General features: G+C 40.8%; 1 protein-coding gene across 1 annotated transcript in view; it reads right to left on the bottom strand.

Moving 5' to 3' along the window:
- Positions 1-2,822: 2,822 nt before the first annotated feature.
- LOC106573647 (E3 ubiquitin-protein ligase znrf1) overlaps positions 2,823-15,827 on the bottom strand; it is a 48,019-nt gene continuing 35,014 nt past the window's right edge. The window contains exons 3-5 of the mRNA XM_014148886.3: positions 3,698-3,803; positions 3,275-3,365; positions 2,823-2,989 (exon numbers count right to left, since the gene is read on the bottom strand). Coding sequence (XP_014004361.1) covers positions 3,308-3,365; positions 3,698-3,803 — 164 coding nt within the window. The 3' untranslated portion in view covers positions 2,823-2,989; positions 3,275-3,307. The remainder of the gene's footprint in view (positions 2,990-3,274; positions 3,366-3,697; positions 3,804-15,827) is intronic.

Genomic DNA, 15,827 nt, shown 5'->3' with positions numbered 1-15,827 from the left:
TTTGGTAAAATACCAAGTTCATATTATGGCAAGAACAGCTCAAATAAACAAAGAGAAATGACAGTCCATCATTACTTTAAGACATGAAGGTCAGTCAATCCGGAACATTTCAAGAACTTTGAAAGTTTCTTCAAGTGCAGTCGCAAAAAACATCAAGCATCAAATGCTTCACAGAGTTCAAATAACAGACACATCTCAACATCAACTGTTCAGAGGAGACAGCGTGAATCAGGCCTTCATTGTCAAATTGCTGCAAAGAAACCACTACTTAAGGACACCAATAAGAAGAAGAGACTTGCTTGGGCCAAGAAATATGAGCAATGGACATTAGACCAGTGGAAATCTGTCCGTTGGTCTGATGAGTCCAAATTTGAGATTTTTGGTTCCAAACGCCGTGTCTTTGTGAGACGCAGAGTAGGTGAACGGATGATCTCTGCATGTGTGGTTCCCACTGTGAAGCATAGAGGAGGAGGTGTGATGTGTGCTTTGCTGGTGACACTATCCGTGATTTATTTAGAATTCAAGGCACACTTAACCAGCATGGCTAACACAGCATTCTGCAGCGATAAGCCATCCCATCTGGTTTGCGCTTAGTAGGACTATCAATTGTTTTTCAACTGGACAATGACCCAACACACCTGCAGCCTGTAAGGGCTATTTGATCAAGAAGAAGAGTGATGGAGTGCAAAGCTGTCATCAAGGCAATGGGTGGCTATTTTGAAGAATCTAAAATATAAAACATATATTGATTTATTTAACACTTTTTTGGTTACTACATGATTCCATATGTGTTATTTCAAGGTTTTGATGTCTTCACTATTATTCTACAATGTAGAAAATAGTACAAATAAAGAAAAACCCTTGAAGGAGTATCTGTGTCCAAACTTTTGACTGGTACTGTGTATATATCAATATCATTATTCGTCCCACAGATTGCACATCAAAATCATCAAACAATTAGTTGGTACCTCCAAAACAGGCACCCATTCACATCCTTGGAAAAAAAGTCATCTCAAAACATTAAATGAAATCAAGGTATATGGCCCTTTAGCAGAGTCGGGCAGGGATACAGTTAGCAGGAGACATGAATATATATAGTATACTCTATCATAACTTACTAGTAGTCTGTCTCCCCTGTGTTCCTTGTTTAGTTGAAGCTTGGTGGTTGTCTGCTTGCTAATGAATTGTTTATAGTGGCCTCACAGGTACTATATTCTCTACATTTTCATCTAGCAGAAATTGAAAAAATATTCACCCATTTGTTGAGCTTTGTTAGTTTTTTTCTTCCAGGATCATCATTATTCTTTATACACTAGAGGCATTCTGAAGAGTAATGTATGTTTTCTGACAGATTTGGGAAAACAAATCTTGTTAAATGTGAATAAATAAGTTAAACCCCGGAATAGCTCCACGATGTGACTGTCATTTTTGGGTTGATAGGTCTTTAATACGTCCATTACATTAAGTCACAATCAGCCAACACAACCAGAGAGGACCTGACCTATTTCATCAGAAAACATGTGGGGCACAGACAGTTGCTTAGACCAAAAGGCATCACACATACACACATATGAACACACTCAAGGCTCTTACAGGGAAATGACTAATTCTGGTCAGCGTTTCCCCATCGCAACAAAAACCTGGTGGACAAAAACAAGGAGAAAGAGTGTGTATGTCATGTCGATTTTATGTAACTGTAAACATTAGCAAAATAAATGGAGCAATACCACATTCACACAGGGAAAATGGACATCTAAATTGTAAACATTTCAAACACAGACCAACACATAGTATTGTCTCAGACTTCTATTTGACCCTTTAGCAAATCAGGCTCTCACACTACAGAGATGGCTGCATCATCACCCCAACCTCAACCACACCACATGTATGCTTACGGACATCATCCTCACAGTCCCAGAACATAGAAAAACATAAACCAATGACCCCCAACTGTCTCCCACGACACATAAGCACACACACACACATTCACCCACCACCAAGCATAAACAACGTACCCCTCCACACACTAACGCATACAGAACAAGTGTAGTCTGACTGATATTTTCACTGCCCTGACACATATAGAAGCATTAACTACACCCCTCCACACACACACACACACACACACACACACACACACACACACACACACACACACACACACACACACACACACACACACACACACACACACACACACACACACACACACACACACACACACACACACACACACACACACACACATAACCCAAACAGAAACCTACATAGACAGACCATGCCTGCCACACCAATGCTGCACTTCACACATCGCTGCTCCACCTCAAAGTAAAGACTAAAGATAAGCGCATGTCTCTTCAACTAATGATTGGGTGGGCGGGTGCTGTAACTCTGGTGATTGGGGGAAAGCCTTTTGTTGCATTATCAGACAACGTCCTGGGAGTCAACCCTGCCCTGGCACACAGGGTTCATCCAGCCCTATTCCTTCCTTTTCATCTTTTTCTTTATCTTCATTATCCTCCTCTGTCTCTTCCTGATGAAGGCCATGAGATGGCTGGATCCAGATGAGTGATATGGAGCCAGGCAGGGCCAAACCTAGGAGGCAAAATGGAAGGCAGAGCAGAGCAAGGGCCAGACCCCCGGAGGAGCCCAGAGAGGACCAGGCCATGTGGCGTGGTGACTGGCTGGCTGGGGGGCCAAGCAGCCTGGTGAGGCAGTTGGCCTGGAGGGATGGTCAGCCTAGTTGGGCCAACATAGGGACTGGCAGTTAGCAGCCTCTAGGGCTAGGGGAGAGGTGGCAGGGAGGAGGAGCACTCTTTTATGCATGTGGAAGTGACAGTATTAGCTTAATGTTTTTTTTTTTTTTGGTTCCGTTTGCTAGGAATTCTCTTGATAGATTGATAGATCAATTGATAGATAGGTTGTTTTGATTGTTTAGTTTTTTGGTTACTTCAGTGTCCAGATATCCATGGTAGGAACATAAAGTGTCCTGATAGATAAAGAGAGAAATGGAGGGGAGATGTTAACCATACATTAAAGTGGATACACAAAGACATTTCAGAAGGTTATTTTGAGTGCATAATTTACACTTACAGTATGCTCTAGCTTCAAACTGACTAAGAATGTACGTTTTATTGAGGGTGGTTATGTGTGTGCGTACTGCGTATGCATTATGCAGCGAATGAGTGAGCTATGTGGATCATAATGTTTTTTGAAACACCTCGTGTCACCAGTCTCCTGTGTGGAAGAGAAGGAGGTGAGGAGATGCTCTCACCTTGAACAGTAGGAGTAGGAGCACAGAAGTCAGTCAGTCTGAAGGATGCTCAGGGCAGGAACGATTGATCTCAAACCAGGAGTCTATACAGCTGAACAGAAAGATGAGAAAACCCACCATCATCACATGAATGCACATATCTCTCTGGCCTTAGCTACAGTACATCGCTAAGGCCTAAATGTACTGCCCCATTGAGTATAATTAATCTAGTGGAGTCATTTCAGGCTGTGTGTAATCCTGTGAGCCTGCGTACGTATTGTACAGTCAGGATCAGGAACTGAGCTCAGTCAGAAGGTGTGTCCTAAAATGGCACCCTATTTCCTGTGGCAACCTACTTTTGACCAGAGCCCCCAATTGGCCCTAATCAAAAGTAGTTCACTATATAAGGGATACGGTGCCATTTGAGTAGTACCGGCATCTCACCTTTTGTGATAGATGCAGAGGCACGGCAGTCTGGCGATGGTGTTTCCTTGCTGCAGCTCCTCCAGACAGATTACACACTCCCCGGCATCCCTGGCCAGCACGTCATCTGGAACACACACACAAACACACAGGCAGACGCACACACAGGCAAGCAGGTACACACACACACAAACACAAAAAGAAAACACAAGACAACCGTGAGTGGCAATGACACATCATCAAATTGTACCTAATATGAAATAGCAAAGGCAGTGAGGCATCAAGATCAACAAAAAATCTGTAAATTACTATAGGCTTTACAACTACAGCAGCAATAGAACAGAAATACCAGAATAGAACAGAGCAAAAGACACACAGTTGGGGACTAGTCAGATGGAAGAGCATCTAGTCAGTGCGTCAGAAAGAGGTCTAGGCCTGATCTGGTTGCTGCTGTGTAAACAAACAGCAGGGGGCAGCATTGAACACAGTCTAGTCTGGACCAACAAATCAAAATCAAATCACATTTTATGTCACATGCACCGAATACAACAGTGAAATGCTTACTTACAAGCCCTTAACCAACAATGCAGTTTTTAAAAAATATTTAAAAAATGCCTGAAAAAAAAAGAATAAGAAATAAAAGAAACAAATAATTAAAGAGCAGCAGTAAAATAACAATAGTGAGGCTATATACAGGGGGTACCGGTACAGAGTCAATGTGTAGGGGCATCGACTACTCGAGGTAATTGAGGTAATATGTACATGTAGGTAGAGTTATTAAAGTGACTATGCATAGATAATAACAGAGAGTAGCAGCAGCGTAAAAGAGAGGGGGGCAATGCAAATAGTCTGGGTAGCCATTTGATTAGATGTTTAGGAGTCTTAAGGCTTGGGGAAAGAAGCTGTTTAGAAGCCTCTTGGACCTAGACTTGGCGCTACGGTACCACTTGCCATGCGGTAGCAGAGAGAACAGTCTATGACTAGGGTGGCTGGAGTCTTTGACAATTTTTAGGGCCTTCCTCTGACACCGCCTGGTATAGAGGTCCTGGATGGCAGGAAGCTTGGCCCCAGTGATGTACTGGTGCAGCTGTAGAACCTTTTGAGGATCTGAGGACCCATGCCAAATCTTTTCAGACTCCTGAGGGGGGAATTGATTTTGTCGTGCCCTCTTCACGACTGTCTTGGTGTGCTTGGACCATGTTGGTTTGTTGGTGATGTGAACACCAAGGAACTTGAAGCTCTCAACCTGCTCCACAGCAGCCCCGTCGATGAGAATGGGGCCGTGCCGTGCAAACTGTTTCAACTGGGAAGCATGCGACAGGCTTAAGCCGGTAAAACCCTGCATCAGTATTTAGTAGAATGATGCCAGAGAGGATGGATGACGTTTTATGTGCTCCAAACAAACTGTGTTATTTGTTCGTTTTTTGCGATGTTTGTAACTTATTATTTTATTTTGTACATAATGTTGCTACTACTGTCTCTTATGACCGAAAATAACTTCTGGACATCAGAACAGCGAATGCTCACCACGAACTGGAAGAAGCTTTTTCCTTTAAGGAGCCCGACGTGAAGGACATACTGCTTTCCCGGGAACAGGCCCAAATCCCCGTCATTTGTGTGAAGAGAAGACGGAGAAAAAGGGGGTGGAGGTCGGGCTGCCTTCTGAGAATTTGTAGGCGAGCGAGTAAACCCCCACTGCCATCCATTCTATTGGCCAACGTGCAATCATTGGAAAATAAAATCGATGACCTACGAGCAAGATTGAACTACCAACAGGACATTAAAAACTGTAATATCTTACGTTTTACCGAGTTGTGGCAGAACGACAATATGAATAACATACAGCTGGCAGGTTATACACTGTATCACCAGGATAGAACAGCAGCCTCTGCTAAGACAAGGGGTGGCGGTCTATGTATATTTGTAAACAACAGCTGGGACACAAGGAAGTCACAAGGTTTTGCTCGCCTGAGGTAGAGAATCTCATGATAAGCTGTAGGCCACACTATCTACCTAGAGAGCTTTCATCTGTATTTTTTCGTAGCTGTCTATATAACACCACAGACCGATGCTGGCACTAAGACCGCACTCAATGAGCTGTATACGTCCATAAGCAAACAGGAAAACGCTTTAATGCAGGGAAATTTAAATCCGTTTTACCAAATTTCTACCAGCTTGTTAAATGGCAACCAGAGGGGAAAGATATCTAGGCCACCTTTACTCCACACACAGAGATGTGTACAAAGCTCTCCATCACCCTCCATTTGGCAAATCTGACCATAATTATATCCTCCTTATTTCCGCTTACAAGCAATAATTAAAGCAGGAAGCACCAGTGACTCGGTCAATAAACAAGTGGCCAGATGAAGTAGATGCTAAGCTACAGGACTGTTTTGCTAACACAGACTGGAATATGTTCCGGGATTCTTCCGATGGCATTGATGAGTACACCACATCAGTCACTGGCTTCATCAATAAGTGCATCGATGACGTCGTCCCCACAGTGACTGTTCGTACATACCCCAACCAGAAGCCATGGATTACAGGGAACATCCGCACTGAGCTAAAGGGTAGAGCTGCCGCTTTCAAGGAGCGGGACTCTAACCCAAAAGCTTTTAAGAAATTCCTCTATACCCTCCGACGAACCATCAAACAGGCAAAGCATCAATACAGGACTAAGATTAAATCGTAATACACCGGCTCTGACTATTTGAGGAAATGTTATTGGCTATGTGGTTGCTATAGTGTCTCAAGAGGGACAAACAGTAATATTGCTGCTTTTTTCTCATTTTTCAAGCAAAGTTATTTTAAGGGAGTATTTTGTATTTGTATTTATTATGGATCCCCATTAGTTCCTGCCAAAGCAGCAGCTACTGTTCCTGGGGTCCAGAAAAATTAAGGCAGTTATACATTTTTAAAAACATTACAATACAATTCACAACAGATTTCGCAACACATTAAGTGTGTGCCCTCAGGCCACTACACTTTATTAATGACAGACCTCTCCCTATCTTAGCTACTGCTGCATCAATATGTTTTGACCATGACAGTTTACAATTCAGGGTTACTCCAAGCAGTTTAGTCTCCTTAACCTCTATGCAATCGGTGTCCTTATACCGGGGCGGTTGAGCTAATGTGCACTAATGTGATTAGCATGACGTTGTAAGTAACAGCAAACATTCCAGGACATAGACATGTCTTATATGGGCAGAAAGCTTACATTCTTATTAATCTAACTGCACTGTCTAGTTTATAGTAGCTATTACAGTGAAAAAATACCATGCTATTGTTTGAGGAGAGTGCACAACAACAGCAAAATATTTATTACGGCAACTGGTTTGATACATTCACCTCTGAAGGTATATAATGTACTTACATTCAGGAATCTTGCTCTGATTTGTCATCCTGAGGGTCCCAGAGATAAAATGTAGCATAGTTTTGTTTGATAAAATAAATGTTTATATTCAAATGTAGGAACTGGGTTCTACAGTTTGGACCGCTGCTGTCTCTGGCTCCACACCCACCCCACCCGGCCATCTAAATGTGTGAAAGTTAGTGTATAAGCTAATGATCCATCATGTATGACATTCCTGGCAGTGTGTAGACTTACATTTTGCATTACCATATCATTTTTGTATGTTCTCTATAGTTATGTACTTGAAAATGTATCAATTGTAATATTTGACTTATTTGGGCAGACTTGACACAAATTATTGTCCAGTATTGCAATGCTTCACTGGATCAATCTGAAACTTTGCACACACACTGCTGCCATATAGAGGCAAAACAATGTAAATTGCACCTAAACTGAAATATTATATTATGGCCTTTCTCTTGCATTTCAAAGATGATGGAACAACAAAAAAATTGAAAATGCATGTTTTTTTGTTTGTATTATAATTTACTAATTTACTTTCTAATGTGTTATATTCTCCTACATTAATTTCACATTTCCACAAATGTCAAAGTGTTTCCTTTCAAATGGTATCAAGAATATGTATATCGTTGCTTCACATCCTGAGATCCAGGCAGTTAGATTTGGGTATGTCATTTTAGGTGAAAATGGAAAAAAGGGTCCGATCCTTAAGTTAACTTGCTCAATCCCCACATTATTCATAACAAGATTTAGTTGAGGTTTAGGGTTTAGTGAATGATTTGTCTCAAATCCCACTTTTAGTTTTTTGAAATATTTAGGACTAACTTAATTCTTGCCACCCAATCTGAAACTAACTGCAGCTCTTTGTTAAGTGTTGCAGTGATTTTACTTGCTGTGGTAGCAGATGTGTATAGTGTTGAGTCATCAGGATACAGTACATAGACACACAGGCTTTACTCAGAGCCCGTGGCAGGTCATTAGTAAATATTGAAAAAAGTAAGGGGCCTAGACAGCTGCCCTGGGGAATGCCTGACTCTACCCGGATTATGTTGGAGAGGTTTCCATTAAAAAACACCCTCTGTGTTTTGTTAGACAGGTAACTCTCGATCCACAATATAGCAGGGGATGTAAAGCCATAACAGAAGTTTTTTCCAGCAGCAGATTATGATCGATAATGTCAAAAGCTGCACTGAAGTCAAACAAAACAGCTCCAACAATATTTTTATTATCAATTTCGCTCACAAGCATCAGTAATTTGTGTAAGTGCAGTACATGTTGAGTTCCCTTCCATATAAGTGCTGAAAATCTGTTGTTAATTTGTTTACTGTGAAATAGCATTGTATCTGGTCAAACACTATTTTTTCCAAAAGTTTACTAAGTGTTGGTAACAGGCTGATTGGCCGACTGTTTGAGCCAGTAGAGGGTGACTTTTGCTTCCCTCCTTGCCTGAGGGCAGATACTTTCCTGTAGGCTTAGATTGAAGAGATGGCAAATAGGAGTGACAATATCGTCTGCTATCATCCTCAGTAATTTTCCATCCATGTTGTCAGACCCAGGTGGCTTTTCACCTCTTCTACACTCACTTTACTGAATTCTAAATTACAATGCTTGTCTTTAATAATTTGATCAGTTATGCATAGATGTTTAGAATTTGTTGTGGGAATGTCATGCCTACATTTGCTAACCTTGCCAATTAAACAATCATTAAAGTAGTTGGCAATATCAGTACATTTTGTGATGAATGAGCCATCTGATTCATTGAATGATGGAGCTGAGTTTGTCTTTTTGCCCAAAACTTCATTTAAGGTGCTCCGAAGCTTTTTCTATCATTCTTTATATAATTTATCTTTGTTTCATAGTACAGTTTCTTCTTCTTTTTATTCAGTTTAGTCACATGATTTCTCAATTTACAGTATGTTTGCCAATCGGCTGTTTCAGCCAGACTTATTTGCCATTTCTTTTGCCTCAACCCTCTCAACCATACAATTTTTATTCCTCATCAATCCATGGGGATTTAACAGTTTTTACATTTTCTCAATGGGTGCATGTTTATTAGTAATTGGAATAAGCAATTTCATAAATGTGTCAAATGCAGCGTCTGATTGCTCTTCATTACACACCACAGACCAGCAAATATTATTTACACCTTCAACATAGGAATCACAAAAAAACGTATTGTATGACCTCTTATACACTATATGTGACCCGTTTCAGGAAACTAGGTATATGTCGCGGGTCACTACTTCACATGAGCCATTTGAACGTAATATACTTTTTTTTAATCAAAATTCATTTTTTGGCAGAAATGGCTTCTGGAACATGTGAACTTTCATGTGCCTTAATAGCAAACTTGTATGCCATCTGTAAATATGAATAAAATTGTTAAATTACCAGCCTAGTTGGTTTAGCCACAGAAAAAGGGAACAACCTCCCCGCTAACCATGATTGGCTGAGATAATGAGTGGGCTGGACATGCCGAGAGATGAATTCGGATTGGTCTGCCATATAGCAAACTTCTGTCTATTTGAGCTGTTTAGTATGTGTAGGTAATCCTGTCTAACGCTGCTTTAAAAAATATATATTGCTTAGTAGAACTGCATAAGTGTTGCTCTCGACTTTCTGGAGAACTGAGCTTTGAAATCAGTGGAATTAGAGTATGATAGCTAATGAGATGGAGAAAACACCTGTCTCCGGAGTTTAACTTCAAATTAAGGGCAACCATGGCATCCCTGACAGGGAGAAGCATCCAACCATGATGTATACGAGAAAAATAGTCTAGCTAGCTACATTTTCAGATATTACACATTTTTAATTTTGACAAAGACGTTTTTATTTCAAGTTAACCTGTTGGGTCTAGGGGGCAGCATTTGCACGTCTGGATAAAAAAAATGTACCCGATTTAATCTGGTTACTAATCCTACCCAGTAACTAGAATATGCATATACTTATTATATATGGATAGAAAACACTCTAAAGTTTCCAAAACTGTTTGAATGGTGTCTGTGAGTATAACAGAACTCATTTGGCAGGCAAAACCCTGAGACATTTTCTGACAGGAAGTGGATACCTGATGTGTTGTATTGATTTTAAACCTATCCCATTGAAAAACACAGGGGTTTAGGAATATTTTGGCACTTCCTATTGCTTCCACTAGATGTCACCAGCCTTTACAAAGTGTTTTGAGTCTTCTGGAGGGAGATCTGACCGAACAAGAGCCATGGAACGGTGATGTCCCATTAGACACCTGGCGCGCTACTTCATGTTGGGTACCCTCGTTCCAATACGTTATAAAAGGCTATGCATTCGTCCACCTTGAATATTATTCATGTTCTGGTTAAAAAAGGCCCTAATGATTTATGCTATACAACGTTTGACATGTTTGAACGAACGGAAATATATTTTTTCCCCTCGTTCATGACGAGAAGTCCGGCTGGCTTACATCATGTGCTAACGAGACGGAGATTTTTGGACATAAATGATGAGCTTTTTTGAACAAAACTACATTCGTTATGGACCTGTGATACCTGGAAGTGACATCTGATGAAGAGAATCAAAGGTAATGGATTATTTACATAGTATTTTCGATTTTAGATCTCCCCAACATGACGTCTAGTCTGTATCGCAACGCGTATTTTTCTGGGCACAGTGCTCAGATTATTGCAAAGTGTGATTTCCCAGTAAGGTTATTTTTAAATCTGGCAAGTTGATTGCGTTCAAAAGATGTAAATCTATAATTCTTTAAATGACAATATAATATTTTACCAATGTTTTCTAATTTTAATTATTTAATTTGTGACGCTGACTTGACTGCCGGTTATTGGAGGGAAACGATTTCCTCAACATCAATGCCATAGTAAAACGCTGTTTTTGTATATAAATATGAACTTGATAGAACTAAAAATGCATGCATTGTCTAACATAATGTCCTAGGAGTGTCATCTGATGGAGATTGTAAAAGGTTAGTGTATCATTTTAGCTGGTTTTATGGTTTTGGTGACCCTGTCTTTGACTTGACAAAACATTACACACAACTCTTGTAAATGTACTGTCCTAACATACTCTAAATTTATGCTTTCGCCGTAAAACCTTTTTGAAATCGTAAAACGTGGTTAGATTAAGGAGATGTTTATCTTTCAAATGGTGTAACATAGTTGTATTTTTGAAAAATTTGAATTTTGACATTTATTTGGATTCAAATTTGCCGCTCTTGAAATGCACCTGCTGTTGATGGAGTGCACCACAGGTGGCACGCTAGCGTCCCACCTAGCCCCAAGAGGTTAAAGTGAACTGTTAGCTAGCCAGCTAATGTTAGCTGGCTGGCTTGCTAGCTAACGTTATGTGTATGATCTTATTATTCGTATCTCAGAGCCATTTGCTTGGCTAGCTATAGCCTAATGTTACTTAGCTAACATTGAACCTGGTTGGTTAGCTACCTGCAGATTCATGCAGGGTAGTAACGTCATGAATTGAGATGATGGTTTATTGTTTACCTAGCTAGCTAGCTACATGTCTTAACAAAAGACTCCACTATGCAAGTAACCATTTTGGGTGTGTTCGTAAAGTCAGTCTGGCCATCTACTCCGATTTCAGAGCACTCTCGTCTGAATGTGCCAGAGCGCAGAATATGGCCGTACGGACAATCTGACAGCACAGTTGCAGTCACCAACGCTCTGGATAACATAAAAACAGCCTAACCAACTCTGCTATGGCGAGTAGTGTTCAGTGAGCTGTTCTCTCATTTGTGTCTGGAAGTAGCTAGCAAGTTAGCCAGTTAGCTTGGGTGCTTGTCTGCTGCTGTTAGTACAGAAAGCCCTGATCAACCCTTAAAGACATGGGTCGGCTACAGCTTAAGAGGGTGTGAACGATGCTGAATGGGTGTAGACAAAGAAGAGCTCTCCAGTTGGTACCAAAACATTCAAAGGTCATTTTCTCAAAAGTGAGGTTACTAGTTTATCAACTTTCAAAGCAGAATTACTTTCCAATTGTTCGTCAAATGCAGTACATGATATACCATTTTGTAGCTCGATGTCTCTGTTTTATAAAAACAAAAACAATTTCAAATGTTTCTACATAAGACTGAATCAAGGCGGTCGGTCACACATTATACCCATCCTTTGGAACTTTGGTTTTCCTAGATATGGCTACTGTATTATGACCATTACATCCAATGGATTTGGGTACTGCTTTAGAGCAGATTTCTGCAGCATTAGTGAAGATTTGATCAATACATGTGGATGATTTAATTCCTGTACTGTTTGTAAATACCCTGGTAGGTTGACTGATAACCTGCAGGCACTGGTTACAGTTTAATGAAAGACAGTCAATATTTAGGTCACTCAGAAAATATACCTCTCTGTTGATATCACATACATTATCAAGTATTTCACACATATCATCCAGATACTGACTATTAGCACTTGGTAATCTATAGCAGCTTCCCACAAGAATGAGCTTCAGGTGAGACAGGTGAACCTCTAGCCATATTACTTCAACAGCATTTGACATGAGATCCCATCTAAGCTTTACAGGAACATGACTCTGAACATACACAGCAACACCTCCAATATTGGCATTCCTGTCTCTTCTGCAGATGTTATAACCATATATTCCTACCATTGTATCATCAAAGGAATTATCTAAGTGGGTTTCAGAGATTGCCAGTATATGAATGTTATCGGTTACTAGCAAGTTATCGATTTCATGAATGAGGCTCCACATGTTAATGTGGGCTATTTTTAGGAATGGCAGAGGCAATCAGGGGAGTTAGAGGGACATTAATTAGATTACTTACATTATGACTGCCAACGCCCCTCGGACAATGTACATTTGCAGCAGCACTATGACAACTCAGCGACACAATGGTAGGGATTATCTGAGTAGGTCTTGGGTCACAGATAAGTCATTGGCTGCATTCCGAACACTTAAGACACACCCTCTCCCCTCAGCCCTCAAATTAAGTAGGCACTTCTGATGACGTATCATGAAGTCTGACTAGTTTACACTTGCAGGGCAAGGGGCGAGGGAGGAAGGAAGGAATTTTAAATGGACCGCCCTTTTCGGAAATTCGTCCCTCGTTCGTCCCACGACGATTGTGTTTTCAGGGTGGGTGCTTTATATGTGCTACAGTCAATTATGATTGCATGTCTACTAATATTAACTATATAATTATTCATATATGCCTACTGTATGATAGCTAGCAAATTAATTAGCTAACTAATGTTAGCCTGCCTAGCTGGAACTTCTGAAGAAGAAAAATGTTTTATTTCTACAATTTCCAAAAGATAACCAAACAAAAACATCACTTTACCTAGATGTGTTTGTGCCATCATGTGTACTAGTAGAACAATTTCTAACTTATTTAAATGTATTTTTACTTACACTTGTATGTTGACTTCTCCATATTGACGTTGAGGTTTTAAGTCTAAGCGGATGTACAATCATCGCAAATTTAATTATGGGGCGTTTCGGTCCCTGAAGTGAACATAATTGTACACTCGCAAACTCGATCAAAAACGAGGGCTGAGGGGCTTACGTTGCGAACTTCCCTTGCTTGGCTAATCATTTGGACTGACGACAAAGATGGTGACGGGGATTCCCCCGAGGGCATAAGGCTAGGGTAAGTGGACGAGCGTGTGTCTCTTACAAGTTTGAAACGCAGCCACTGTCTCAACGCAGCCTTGAAATGCATGGACAGGGTCCAGGAGCCAACATGATTTGGATTTACTACTTTAGTATGCGAGGCACAGACATTTGCTTCGCCTAGATGAGTTCTGCTAGGAGCAAACCGAACCTAGTATTCGGGCACCTTTACACAGTGCCACCACCACATCATTGTTTGGCTTGTAGACCCAACATGGCTCACAGTTACTGTCTCTGTGCACAGGAAGAACCCGGAGACTGTGCTGTGCTGTGTTGTGCTGCCCATTACAAAAAATAAACATGAAAAGATCACAAAAAAATAAAGAAGAAACATTTGTTGTTGAAATTTTCAAGAGTCAGATGTGGGTTGAACACGTGTTAAGTTTTCCCCCTACTTCAAGCTACATCTGGTCTCCCATCCAGGGACTGACCAGGACTGACCCTACATAGCTGGAGAAAAGCAAACACTCTCAAATCCATAGACTAAGCTGTGGATGCAAGGACTCGACTCGATATCGAAATTATACTTTTAACCATCGTTATTTTACACTATACAGTGTTTGTTTACATTTACTTTGTTTACAAACAGAGTAAAACAAGATTATATTTTGGGTTCTGATGGAGTACTACAATTGAACTAAACTCATGAGGCATTTGTACATTATATTCTTCAAGAATCAATGGGTACATGTCGTTCATTTATAAGTCCAAAAACGGATTGCCCCTTTAACAGGTAGCGCCCTTCATACAGCAAAACTATGTTGCCATTTGAACATGATCCATTAACCTGCCCCCCAAAAAATATTCTGTCCACTGTTCAGCGAATGTCCCTCAAAATCATTCCCTGGTCCCGCATTTGGGCTTTTTAGATGTTCCTACCCTAACTCCACCAGTGGAAATCATCTTTTCACACGTGAGGAGAATAACATTATTTCAACCCCACAGGTGCATCTGCAATTCCAACCCCACAGGTGCATCTGCAATTCCACATGTGAAAGTGAGATTTTCAAGTGTGAAGTTTTCTTACATGTGAAATGGCAAATGTAATTTTCACATGTGAATTTGAAAATCACAGTTATAGAATTGCGAGTTAACATGTCAAAAATAATCACATGAAAGTCATATTTGCAGTTTCATGTGTAAGAAAACTCCCCTTGAAAATCACACTTTCACATGTGGAATTGCAGATGCACATGTGGGGTTGAAATGTGAAATGTGAATGTGAAACCCGCAAATTTCATGTGAAACTACAATTCACATGAGGTGAAAACATGGTACTCTCCTCACGTGGGTACTTTGTTGCTACTTTGCTACCTTCCAACTTTACGTTCCCACCATTAGCTCTGACAAATTGAAAAACAGTCATTGGCGACTCCATTACCCGCAGTATTAGACTTAAAAATAATCATCCAGCGATCATACACTGTTTACTAGGGGGCAGGGCTACTGACGTAAAGGCTAATCTGATGAGGGTGCTGGCTAAGGCTAAAACTTGCGAGTGTAGAGATTATAGGGATATTGTTATCCACGTTCGCACCAACGATGTTCGGATGAAACAGTCAGAGGTCACCAAGCATAACATAGCTTCAGCGTGTAAATTAGCTAGAAAGATGTGTCGGTATCGAGTAATTGTCTCTGGCCCCCTCCCAGTTAGGGTGAGTGATGGGCTCTACAGCAGTCTCACAACTCAATCACTGGTTGAAAACTGTTTTCTAACCTTTCCAAAAGATAGAATTTGTAGATAATTGGCCCTCTTTCTGGGACTCATCCACAAACAGGACCAAGCCTGGCCTGCTGAGGAGTGACGGACTCCATCCTAGCTGGAGGGGTGCTCTCATCTTATCTATCAACATAGACAGGGCTCTAACTCCTCTAGCTCCACAATGAGACAGAGTGCAGGTCAGGCAGCAGGCTGTCAGCCAGCCTGCCAGCTTAGAGGAGTTTGCCACTGAATAGTCAGTGTAGTCAGCTCAGCTATCCCCATCGAGACTGTGCCTCGTGTCTGTGCCTCGATCTAGGTTTGGCAAAACTTAACATAGCGGTGTTAACTTTAGCAATCTCACTGGAATATAAACCTTCTCCATTCCTGTCATTATTGAAAGAGATTGTGATATTTCACATCTCAAAATAGATCCC

The sequence above is a fragment of the Salmo salar genome, chromosome 16 (assembly GCF_965601325.2).
Source record: "Salmo salar chromosome 16, fSalSal1, whole genome shotgun sequence".
In the NCBI taxonomy this organism is placed as follows: Eukaryota; Metazoa; Chordata; class Actinopteri; order Salmoniformes; family Salmonidae; genus Salmo; species Salmo salar.
This window is presented reverse-complemented; position numbering and strand designations above follow the sequence as displayed.